General features: G+C 37.4%; 6 protein-coding genes across 7 annotated transcripts in view; 3 read left to right on the top strand and 3 right to left on the bottom strand.

The window, feature by feature from the left end:
- The window catches only part of LOC106106705 (kinectin-like), a 5,819-nt gene extending 3,410 nt beyond the window's left edge, over positions 1 to 2,409 (bottom strand). The window contains exon 1 of one of the 2 annotated variants that reach the window (XM_013287337.1): positions 2,309 to 2,409. Coding sequence is in view for 1 of the 2 variants with exons in the window: in XM_013287336.1 (XP_013142790.1) it covers positions 47 to 56 (10 nt within the window). In the remaining variant the exon portion in view is untranslated. Of the gene's footprint in view, positions 1 to 46; positions 88 to 2,308 lie in introns of those variants that run through there. The other variant, XM_013287336.1, reaches the window with a different exon arrangement.
- LOC106106706 (transcription initiation factor TFIID subunit 7-like) lies at positions 196 to 2,034 on the top strand. The gene has a single exon (XM_013287341.1). It carries the CDS (start codon positions 619 to 621, stop codon positions 1,738 to 1,740), a length of 1,122 nt encoding a protein of 373 aa, XP_013142795.1. The 5' UTR covers positions 196 to 618; the 3' UTR covers positions 1,741 to 2,034.
- A 27-nt stretch (positions 2,410 to 2,436) lies between the features above and the next one.
- LOC106106707 (cytoplasmic dynein 2 light intermediate chain 1) lies at positions 2,437 to 4,577 on the top strand. Its single transcript, XM_013287342.1, has 4 exons — positions 2,437 to 2,788; positions 3,174 to 3,522; positions 3,683 to 3,933; positions 4,356 to 4,577. Exons 1-4 carry the CDS (start codon positions 2,684 to 2,686, stop codon positions 4,536 to 4,538), a joined length of 888 nt encoding a protein of 295 aa, XP_013142796.1. The 5' UTR covers positions 2,437 to 2,683; the 3' UTR covers positions 4,539 to 4,577.
- A 253-nt stretch (positions 4,578 to 4,830) lies between these two features.
- LOC106106421 (tetratricopeptide repeat protein 8) overlaps positions 4,831 to 12,169 on the bottom strand; it is an 8,803-nt gene continuing 1,464 nt past the window's right edge. Inside the window, exons 2-6 of the mRNA XM_013286999.1 lie at positions 6,399 to 6,693; positions 6,068 to 6,313; positions 5,499 to 5,923; positions 5,240 to 5,414; positions 4,831 to 4,980 (exon numbers count right to left, since the gene is read on the bottom strand). Coding sequence (XP_013142453.1) covers positions 4,831 to 4,980; positions 5,240 to 5,414; positions 5,499 to 5,923; positions 6,068 to 6,313; positions 6,399 to 6,686 — 1,284 coding nt within the window. The 5' untranslated portion in view covers positions 6,687 to 6,693. The remainder of the gene's footprint in view (positions 4,981 to 5,239; positions 5,415 to 5,498; positions 5,924 to 6,067; positions 6,314 to 6,398; positions 6,694 to 12,169) is intronic.
- LOC106106760 lies at positions 7,373 to 8,504 on the top strand. Its single transcript, XM_013287408.1, has 3 exons — positions 7,373 to 7,517; positions 7,701 to 7,867; positions 8,407 to 8,504. Exons 1-3 carry the CDS (start codon positions 7,430 to 7,432, stop codon positions 8,497 to 8,499), a joined length of 348 nt encoding a protein of 115 aa, XP_013142862.1. The 5' UTR covers positions 7,373 to 7,429; the 3' UTR covers positions 8,500 to 8,504.
- Positions 9,080 to 12,163, bottom strand: LOC106106759. The gene has a single exon (XM_013287407.1). It carries the CDS (start codon positions 11,390 to 11,392, stop codon positions 9,239 to 9,241), a length of 2,154 nt encoding a protein of 717 aa, XP_013142861.1. The 5' UTR covers positions 11,393 to 12,163; the 3' UTR covers positions 9,080 to 9,238.

The raw sequence follows: 12,169 nt of genomic DNA, 5'->3' as shown, positions 1-12,169 counted from the left end.
CAGATTACTCAAGCCGATAGCATACACACATAGATTGAACACTTACGTTTATCCATTTCGATGAAATTAAAAAGAAACCTTTCAAAACTGTAAATTTAAATTCTTATAAGTTTAATTTATATAACAGTAATAATGAATTCAAATATTTACAAAAATACAACCAACCAATCCAAACAACAACGGTCGTGTACAAAGACTATGTCACTAATTATAAATTCAGAGTGACTTAATAAAACGATGATATAGTGTACTACTCTGTGGTAGAAAAGCTCTGTGGGTTTGGTCAATTTTGACATTGTCATTGTCATTTTATTATTTCGAATGTCACTCAAAAGTCAAAAGTCAATGTTAAGTTAGAATCAGAACCTGCTATTTCTTTTTCGTTACTATCCAATGTATTACAAAGCTAGCGAAAGAAGAAAAACTGGAGATAACCCTTGAAATTCAGGAAATGCGAGCCTCCACTTAATATAAATTAGTTCAATACAAAACAGGGTAGCGCCGACAAACCAAATTTATTTATTAAAATCACGGTTTACATTTACGTTTAGAATATAATTAGAACATTTAATAAACAATAAAATATATATTTGTTACAAGAAAATATAAATCCCTAAAATGAATAAAGAAAAAAAAGAACCAGACTATCCAGTTGAATTAGAAAGTCAATTTATCATGAGATTTCCTGACGAACCAGCTAAATCATTGAAAGAATTGATAAAATCTGGCGAGAATTTTAAAAATAGACTTTCTATTAGTCTAGAAAATGACATGAGACATGGGGAGGTACGTTTTGATCATTGGCTATTACATGCTAAAATTGTGGATTTGCCAACCATAACAGAGTCACTAAAAACAATTGATAGAAAAAGTGTTTATAAAACTGCAAATATATGTCAAATAATGATATGTAAAGAAGAAATTGACAATACAAGTGAAGAAGAGTTACCCAACAAAAGTAAGAAAAAGGATCCATTTAAAGTTGACAAAAAGTTTCTTTGGCCACATGGTATTACTCCACCAACAAAAAACATCAGAAGAAGACGTTTTAGAAAAACTTTAAAAAAAAAGTGTGCAGAAGCTCCAGAAATTGAAAAAGAAGTTAAGAGGCTTCTAAGAGCAGATAATGAAGCTGTTAGTGTAACATGGGAAGTTATAAAGGAAGAAAATGACAGTTCAAAGAATGAAAGTGCATTATCAAATAAACCTAAGCCAAAGAAAAACCCAATTGCAAAAGCAGGACAAAACTCAAATAACCAGTCTAATTTCGAAGAAATATTTGGTGGGACAGTAAGTGATAGTGATGCAGAAGATGATACTATTGATAAAGAAGACAGCAGAATGTCAGCATGTGACGATCAGATGTCAGACTCGAATTCTGTTCAAGGATCTGAATACAAAGGAAAACAAGTAGTAACTCAATTCAAGTCTGAAATGTTTAGCTCCCTGGAAATGGCTAGCAATATAGCCACACCAGTAATAAATAAAAACACTACAGTGGCTTCAGTCAGTGGTAATATGAATCAGCACCAACATTTTAGTGATAGTCCTACTCAAAATGTGAAAGTGCAACAACTCACAGCTGAACTCGAAGAACTTAAGCTGAGAAAACATAGAACACAACTAGAAATTTCAGGTCTTCAAAATATGGCCTTAAGACAGAGGTTTCAAGACATTTTACATACACTTAATAATGAAATTCAGTTGAAAAAAATTGAGATTAAAAATTGTGAAAAATGATATCTTAAACATTGCATAAGCATTATCTAAGTGTTACCTCACATGATGTTCGGAAAGAAAAGTGATAACTGAAGCATCCTAAATTTGAAATTTCAACTACATTCAGGATCTGTTTCAAAAGTGTTTAATATAAAGAGCTTGCTGAATTTCTGCATGTGCTGGAAAAAGTAATGTTTAAACACTTTCACCTCCAGTGAAGCTTCATAATTATGTATCCTGCCTACTATTAAAATAATTTAATTATCAATCAAAAAAATACAAAAGTAGATGTTTGTTTGTATGTGACAATAATTATTTAAAGACATTTTTTAAATTCAAATTGTAAAGCTGATGTGTGATATATTTATAATTAATATAATGATGATCTCATGACAAATATTTGTATTTTCATTTAAAATTCCATATGTGAACACAACTTTAGAAAACCTCTTGTTATATACATTGTACATGACATACCAGTGGTATTCCAGTTACACAAACATTGCCTTACACCTCATGGATTTGGGTTTCATCCACTCTTATATACAAGGCTCTATCCATGTTGTGACTAAATAAGGATGTGCTTTACCTGTACCATATCTCTGACTATTGTATAATGTTGATTAGGCCACTGTTACAACCTTAGATTACAATTATTACTGACACTTTCGTTTTAAGGTATTTAAGACCTTTGAATGTATGCAAACCCCACTGTACCTTTGTATATAACAGAATGAACTGTACTGAAACTAATTAATCTTTAGTTAATTTGTTCCAACTTAAAACATTGATAGTAATCTACATTCATGATTTAATGCCACCTTTGCGCTTCGTTTGGCGTAAGTAGTGTCAGGTTAACATATGACAATTTTTGTAGCTTAGTAACGCATGACAAACAAATACAAAACGGTCCCAAGACTCGATTTACAAACTACTGCAAGGTAAATCCTACAAATATTATAAAATGGCTACTCTCTTAGATAAAGCAACCGAAATTGTCGACAAAATTATAACACAATCCAATGAAGATACTTCGCGAACAATATTTGCAGTTGGTAGTAAATCAGCGGTAAGTAAAGTTAACCTCTTTTAGTAGTCATACGGAGTCTCTTCTGTAGTAACATATATATTACAACTACACCCCTTTCCTTCTTTTTCTGAAATAAAAGTATCGATATTCTTATTAATGTGCGTACTGACCGACGCTTTACTTTTTGATGTAATATGTACATAGGTAATATGTTATACTTACACGGCGAGCATACATGCAGTCAGTACGTAGTGTTACAGGGAAACCAGCAAGCAACGGGCAGCTCTATAGAATTGTTACGCGTCGTAACATTAACACACATTAATGTTTTGCGACGAAAACATGATATCTACTATAAAAATGTGTTTTTAAAACGTAAAAAAAATGCCGATATAAGTTTTGCATTTTATTAACTTTGTTTTAGGGTAAATCAACTCTTATTTCTAACTTTCTTGAAAAAAATGAAGCACCTCGTGAGACTCTTGTGTTAGAATATTCATTCGGTAGAAAATCTGGTCAAAAACAAGGGTTGGAGAAGATAATATGCCATGTTTGGGAGTATGGCGGTAAACTGGAATTATTGAAGAACGTTTTAACCTCTGTCCCTTTGCACAGTAAAAGCTACTTTATAGTAATGATAGATTTAAGCAAAATTAAGACTATTTGGAATACAATTGAGACGTGTGTCAATTGTTTAAAACCTTATGTTGAAAAAAGCAGTTCAAAGGATTTACTATTGATAGGCGGAAAATATGACTTATTTAACAATTATGGTGAGAGAAATAACAATTATATATTTAGCTCTAAGTATGTACTTATGCCATTCATGTTATTCTAGTTATTAACCAATATCGTAAGCACTTGGCAACTAAATGTCATAATACAATCTATATATTTTAAATTCATTTGTTAATTAAAATTTGCTGTTTACAGATAGTGAAATAAAAAAAATAATTTGCTCAACTCTAAGATGTGTGGCGTTAATAAACGACGCCCATTTAATATTCTATTCGTCAAAAGAGCCACAGCTAATGCGCAGAGTCAAGGAAATGTTACACAACGCAGCATTCGGAAACGGTGTAGTGATAAAAGAAAAAAATGTAAACCTCAACAAACCACTAATAATACCGAAGGGGTTTGATTCCTGGGAAAGTATCGGGATCCCCAAATCTACGATGGATCAGGCTAGTATGAAACATTAATGACAACGATAATGTATATAAATATTATTTAACATTTTAGTATTCATTTTAATAGGTGATATTAACTGTTTCTGTCTTAGTAAAGTAACAGAAAAATTCCAAGGTACGATTTTAACGTACCATATTAGTTATTGGTTGCTTCTTAGGGTTGTTGTAATTTATTCATGTTAGTTCTTAGTTATCTATACTTCAAACCACATATTTAACGGCTATCACTCGCGTTTTTTTCTTTCCGGTGACGGAACCGACTAGTTTCGAACCCATTGAGGGTCCATCTTCAGGGCGAGTATTATTGGGCTTTCTCCGGTGTAGCGTCGGGTAGCGTAGTAAAATAGACGTGAATGATAGCCGTTAATAATTAATTATAATAATGTCTCACTAAAGTTAATTTAATATACATTCAGGTGAAAATGCGACACGTGGCAAGAATACCACTGGAAGTCGAAGCTAAAGAGATTACAAATTTTGAATTACAACGCTCTCACCCTGAACCGATTTTGGACTCGCTTGCTGCTTTGAAATATGAAGATATCCGTAACATGGAATTGTTTGATCCCTCTATTAACGATTATTTGATGTGTTTGTAATAAACTGTTGTTGGTGTTCTGTATTTTTATTTTTTACGATCAATCGTGTCTCATTTTGTTTTATAAAACAATTTGTCGAAAATCATCCATTACTATGAACCTTAAACTGAATGATTAGGTCTTTGTGTATTCGGGACTTAATAAATAAGAACCACTAGGTCAACAAGAAGTGTTAGTGCTCTAAGACAGATAATGCATGGACTAGGTATAAACTGCCTGTAACATTTTACATTATACGAGTAGGTGACAGTGAACACGCTGGGAAGGGTTACAATTAAGCAGCAATCTAGTTTTATGTATAGGTTTTATAATTTTCAATATTTTCATTCCGAGCATTAAGTCTGGCTTCTAACGTTGTTAAAGCTTGGCGGACGTATTCTTTTTCTAAAATTGCGAGGCTCACTTGTAGACATCTTCTCGCCAAATTCATGTCACCAGTAGACTAAAAACAAAACCAGTAACTAAGGTTACAATATTCGTTCGTTTAGCTTAATTAAAGGATTAGTTGTTAATATTTTTATCGCCTTCAGAATTGTTAAACCGTTTCGATAGAGGATGTAAAGAACCACTTTAGTCCTTAGAACTTATCAAAAAAAACAGCTCTGAAGTGATGATAACGATGTAGTTAAATTATACTAGTTACAGTTAAATTATGATGGACATTATATTAAAAATAGGGCGCCAAACCGTCAAAAACGTACCAAAGCTACATGTGCTAGATTAAACCAAATATCGGCCTTTGAACTAGGGCTTGTAGAAAAGAAGAGAGCTTGTCGAAAACATGGTAAAATGAGATCCCATTGACTACAGTAGAGACAGCATAAGCCAAGGTTGTTGTAAATCTCGGAACCTAGTGGAGTTGTTGCCAGCAAACGTCTGAAATATTTATTAAGTTAGATAGGTACTTACCAATTTTATATTTCATAATTATTAACAAACAACTTATGAACAAATAGTTACCTGTAATATCTCATTGCTATTTCGGGTTGGTCATTGTAGAAGTTGTGCATTGCGATACTCGCAACGGCCTCCATGTTGAAAGGGTCCTGTATAGCTACCATTCTGAAGTCTTTAACTGCCACAGCAGAGTTTCCCATCTGCTCATTGATTCTAGCTTGTTCCATTAATAAGGGCGTGCACTCAAGAAATACCGAAAGCCCTTGCTTACATATGTCCAGTGCTGATATAGGCTGGTCCAAAGCCACGTACATAGCTATCAATCGAAGATACACGCTTAAATGCCTATTTTGCTTCAGTGCACGACGTAGGCAGTCGTCGGCCTGTCTAAACATTCCCAGAGTGTAGTAGCATCTTGACAGGGAATGGTTCCACCACCAGTCCGAAGAATTGTCTCTCTTTTGTGCTTGAAATGCAACGTCCATAGCCTGTTTATGCCAAAAAAATTAACAAAGCTGTTAAAAGAATTAGATGATTATATAGTATATAAGTTACCTTGCTGTTTAAGCGGTTGATACCTTTTACAACATGACTTGATCAATGGTACAATGCTTACAAATTCTGTTGTTTACCTTTCGAACATCTCCTTCACAGTAATACACGTATTCAAATAAAGTTTTAGCAGCTGGTGAAAACGTCGTCTCCTCCTTGGATAGGAACCTGAGGGATATAGGCATATTGAGAGATGGGCCGCCAGCAAGGGCAGTGGCGGCTCGCGAGGCACGCCCCGCTGACCGCAACGCCGTCCTCGCGCTTTGAGCTCGCGCCGTCACCGCACTACCTCCGGGTTTCATAGTGGCAGCAGTGCTCACCCTTTTCTAAATTGAAAATAACATTGATAAGTACAAACATTATTGAGTACATCACCGCACTGCGAAACCTACATGAAATAATAGCACTTACGTTCGTTGATGTCTGATATGCTGTCCGAATTTGCCTATCGAATGTAGTACCAGGTCTCGGTGTTTTCGCTACGGCGGTAGAAGTCAACTCATCTTGATAAGTGAAGTAGTCAACCTCGTCGTAAGCGTTTGCTGCGACCTTCACTTGTATCGTCATCGCGCGCATCCGAATAAACTCTATCATACGATCATTTTTATCTTTTAACACTTCCTCACATAGTTTGAGACATTCATCATACTGTTTAATTTTATAAAGATATAATATTTTGTAATCGTCAGGTATTTCCATTTCGTTTCTACAAGGTTCAATTAAATTGCTAGGCAACGGAGTATGTAAACAAAAATCTCTACTTAACTAACTTTTCTTACAGTTACTACTTACTTCCTACAGTTAACCAATCAAATTATGTGTCATCCGAATAATTAAGTAAGCACATCTGATGAACCAGCACAAATACCATAAATATTTACTAACTATATAATATGAGGAATAAAATGTTGAGAAGTTTTTTATAGTAACATTTCTCTCAGCTCGTTTGTCTTATTTTGCATTTGCACCATTGAGTTAGAAATGTCGTAGATTTAACATAATGTACTTAACGGCACGTAAATAATCGCTATTTGAATTTCTTCACTTGCCAGTTGTTTTAAACCTTTTTTGTTCACTTTAAAATTGGCAAGATCATTACGAAACGATAAACAAAAAATAGCCGATGAGATGCTAGGTAGGTACCAATATAAGGTTTGCTTTTTTCTATCACCGAAATCATTTAGGATTATCTATCCGACACTAGAAATATCTGTTATTACCATGGCGTTAACTATTTTAATGTAGTTAGATTCTTGTTTTCCAAATGTATTCTACGATACCTTTTAATTACTTAGGTATTATTGAAATGTGTAAAATGATATCACATGTTGTACAATGGTGCCTACAAAAAAAAGTTTACGACTCCTGCAAAAGCTCCTATATAAACCAATGAAAAACAGATTTTTTTATTCAAGACAAAGCAGTCGAAACAAATATCAACCATGCTTCTATGGAGTTTAATGCTTTTGATATCTTTGAGTCATGTTTTGGCTGCAGAATCCTGGAAGAAACCTGGATGCCATAGAATAGGTATGATCTTTAAATTCTAGTCATTATTATTCGAAGTCAGCTCATGCATGTCTCCGCCGAGGATCTCAGAGTTCGCACCTAAGTAAGCAGGTGAGAAGGCCCTAGCTCCTTGCGGATTGGTAGCTATTATTATAACAGTGATTATGGTTGAAAAATTCCATGAATTTGAAATTAACGTTTCAGGTCATACAAGAAACATCAGCATTCCAGACTGCGTCGAGTTTAAAATAACTACAAACGCTTGCCGTGGCTTCTGCGAGTCTTGGTCGCTGCCAAGTATCATGCTGGGGTTTAAGAGGCATCCAGTCACATCCCTGGGACAGTGCTGTAATATTATGGAGTCTGAAGACGTAAGTTGCAATTTCACGTGGTTAGCGTGGGCATAGTATGCATACATTTCATCATCTCCCCTGCCTTATCCTACTCTCCTAGGGTCGGCGCACCGGGTTTCCGTCACTCTATCATCCGTCATCTCAGTCATCACTCCCTTCTTTAACATGTCACCTTTCACGCAATCCATCCATCTCTTTCTAGGTCTACCTCTACCGATGTACCCCTCCACATACATAAGTAACGTCCGTCTTGTTACATGCCATTCATCCCTTCTCGTAACATGCCCATACCACTCTAACCTTTTACTTCTTATTTTCTCAACCACTGGGGCTACTCTCAAACTTCCTCAAATAGACTCATTTCGTATCTTATCCAATCGTGTTACCCCACACATCCATCTTAACATTCGCATTTCCGCCACATGTATCCTCCTTTCATCCGTCGCTTTTACTGCCCAACATTCAGATCCATACATCATGACAGGTCTTACGACGGTTTTGTAAATTTTCCCCTTTATTATAAGATACATTTATTGCAATTAATTGTTTTATTTCAGGTTCCAGTAAAAGTTCTCTGCTTAGATGGCGAAAGAAATTTAATATTTAAATCGGCTATATCCTGCGCCTGCTACCATTGTCAAAAGGAATAATTTAATTTCGGAAGATTCTTATAAAAGTCCTTATGAAAATCATTTAAATATATACTGTTATCTGTTAACTTCCTAACATGTTATGAATTAGTGCAAAGGTTAAAAGTGTAACATACATGTAATTTTATAATAACGAGATGTATTATTAAATTATAAGAAATAAAGACAAACTAAGTTGTAATATTTTCAGTTTATTTATTATGATACCATACCATTTATAGATTCTCACTAATAGAGAGTTTTACCTACCAATAAAACTTACCTATTATTTTTCCTTGAGATATCCGGAATCCATCTTGAGTGTAGCCTTCCGTTTTCCTTGTGTTTGCTAGTCAAGCGAGTCCCTCTCTTATGTCAGTGGCGCCACCTAGCGCCCGATGTGTCAACTTCCCCCTGAGGCGCTCAGTCGCCAGCTCAGGGCTCGAGTTGCTTTCTTTCGTCATTATGCGGCGTAAGTACCAGGTAGGAGTTATCTGGATTCCGGATATCTCAAGGAAAAATAATAGGTAAGTTTTATTGGTAGGTAAAACTCTCTATTATTTGTTCCGTCATCGATATCCGGAATCCATCTTGAGTGAAACGTTTGATTTCTCCTGGTACAAAACTTATATTGATGCTATAATGTGTAATGTTAGATTAGGTATGTGAAAATTACTTAATACAGATATGTAGAAGAAACCACAATAGGTAAAAATTATATTATTTGTAGTAATTAAATTAATATTAATAATCAAATCCATTATACTGATTTGAAATATTTTGACAGGGAAACCTTTAAGTTACATGTCTTCCTTTCCATGTCTTTAATCTGCCTGTGATAATATGTTCTAAATGTATGTTCTTGCTTCCAATTGCCAGTGGAGAGTATCTGGTCCATTGTGTAATTCTCTATCCAATTTAATGACGAGACTGCTGAACGAACGGAACCTGGAGGTGCCTCCACGCCTGCTTCTCGCAGCACATTCTTAACCCATCCTCCAATCATAGTTCTCGTGGCTGGCTTAGACACTCCTCTTGTTGAAATGAATAATTCCTTCCAGTCTCCTTCACGACGTCGCTGCTCTGATACTTTTAATAATATACGAATCCAATATAAAATATTTAAATTTAATTCTGGATGTGGCTCTAAACGCCAGCCCGACTGCCTATGTTCAGCCGTATCTGTTTTTGAACCAAAGTCCGGCCACAAAATCAAAGAATCTCCTTCATCCATTAGGTGCTCCGGCCCGATTTTAAGGAGGGTGAGGTCGTGTACTCGCCGACCCGATGCAAGCAAAAGCAAAATTGCGACTCTTCTCGAAACTTGATATAAATTCTGTTCATCTGAATTTTTAGAAATAAGATAATCTAAAACAGTTTTAGGATTCCAAATAGGCGGTTTAGAATTTTTAAGTTTTGCAACTGAAATAGCTTTTAGAGTTTGCCTGACTAAAAAATTGGATGACACATCTTGATTGTTAGATTTTGCAAGCGTAGAAATAGCAGATTTATGAACCAATATTGTCCGGTATGCTAGGCCCTCAGTATTATGGAGATAAGCCAAATACCTGGCGACTACCGACGGCTCTGCACATCTGAAGTCAAGAGACTGCTGTGAACACCAACTCTTCCACTTGCTCCATGCTGCCATGTAGGTTTTCATCGTAGATTTCCTCCAGCTACTTAGTATTAGTAATAAGGCTTTTTCTTCAGTTGTCCAATCTGCTACAAGATCCGCCCACCTTGTATCAGCCATGCCTCCAAGGATATGTTGCGAATATCCGGGGGATGGCGTCCCGTTCTCGTATCGATCAATACCCGTGGTAGGTCCTGTATTCGGTACGGCGTTAGACCTGTTCTTTGTTGTATGTCTGCTCTCCAGAAGGCTTTTTCCCAGCACGGAGCTATAAGGATGTATTGACCGCTGGCTGTATTGAGATGTGCTAGCACCTGAGGTATAAGATTTGGTGGTGGAAATAACCATCCGAGGTGGTAATTCCAACGTCTGAGAAAGGCATTGTGAAATAGAGCTTGTCTGTCCTCTAGGTCTACCGAAATATAATCCGGCACTACATGAGCGGTCCTGGAGGCAAATAGGTCTACCTCCGGAGTACCCCACTTCTCGAAAATTTTCCTCGTCGCTGCTGGAAGAAGGTGCCATTCTGGGTTCCTCTTGTTGCGAGATAGTGCATCCACCTCCATGTTGTAACGACCTGGAAGGAACTTTGCCGTTAAAATCACCTCTTGACTGTCCAAGAGTTCCAGGAGCCGACGTGTCAGGTGCAGGAGCTTCTTCGACTTCGTTCCTCCCTCTTTGTTGATGTAGGCCATGACTGTGCAATTGTCTGTCTGCAATAGGACGTGCGAGTTCTTCAATAGGTGTTGGTTTTGTGAGATTGCAGCATGAACGGCGTAAAGTTCCTTGCAGTTGACATGCCAAGACTTCTGGGCTTCTGTCCAGAGTCCAGACATTTTTATCTGTCCTAGTTGGGCTCCCCATCCTATCTCGGATGCATCGGTCGTCAGCAGAAATGCAATTGGTTCCGCATGCAGTGGTGACGAGCTGGACACTGCCTTCATCCACCATCTCATCTCGACAAGAGCCGGTTCCGGTATTGTGAACTGTCGGCGCGGTTGAGATGTTGGGAGATGCCGACTGTGGTATTGTATTGTGCGACAATGTAGCCTCCCTCTGCGGACGACAAACGAGGCGAAACTGAGTCTTCCCATTAGGGACTGGGCCTGTCTGAGAGACCACTTGCCAAGCGAAATCTGTTTTTGTAATGCACTGCGTAGCGTTTGGCATTTTGGTTCGGACAGAGATTTGGAATTGGCCAGTGTATCCCAAGTGACGCCTAGAAATTCTAGACGTCGGGTCGGAACCAAAACAGATTTGCTGAAGTTGACTTTCCATCCTAGGTGTTGCAGCAGCTGTATTACAGATGCCACCTGTTCCTGGAGAGTCTCGAAGGATTGATTGGCTAGCAAGAAATCGTCGAGATATACCACGCAGCGAATGTTTTGTTTCCTTAGATGTTCTGCGATCCAGTTGGTAACAGTTGCAAAAAGTCCCGGAGCTGACGACAGTCCGAATGGAAGACAGGTCATTTGGTACAGCGTCCCGTTGTAACTGGCTCTGAGGAATCTGCGATGCTGAGGGTGTATTGGTAAATGATAGTAAGCCTGGCTTATATCCAGTTTCACCATCCAGTCCTTTTCCTGTAAAAATGTGGGTACACGAAAATGGCTGAACAGACGGAATCTCCGAATTTTCACAAAGCTGTTTAATTGCCTCAGGTTGAAAATTGGGCGATAAGTCCCATCCTGCTTGGGTATTAGGAAAAACTTTGATAAATAACTCGGAGAAATCTCCGCCTCTTCGAGAATTTGGTCTCGAACCATAGCGTTTATCTGTTCCGACATTAGAATTGATTTGTTCGTAGCATATTTCGCAAGGACTATGTTGCTCGGGTACAATAGTGGCGGCCTTAGTATAAAGGGGATACGAATCCCGTCTAACATTTTGTATATTTCGTTGGGTGCCCCCAGATTGCGCCAAATATGTTGATATTGTACCAGACAGCCGCCACGAAAGGGCCTCGAGTCATGCTCGGCGTTGTCGATTCCTAGGTGGAGAGCGGGAGCGAGGTGGCTTAACTTGAGGTTGTCGTTGCTTAATACCGGAACCTTT

The sequence above is a fragment of the Papilio polytes genome, unplaced genomic scaffold (assembly GCF_000836215.1).
Source record: "Papilio polytes unplaced genomic scaffold, Ppol_1.0 DF822178.1, whole genome shotgun sequence".
Classification (NCBI taxonomy): Eukaryota; Metazoa; Arthropoda; class Insecta; order Lepidoptera; family Papilionidae; genus Papilio; species Papilio polytes.
This window is presented reverse-complemented; position numbering and strand designations above follow the sequence as displayed.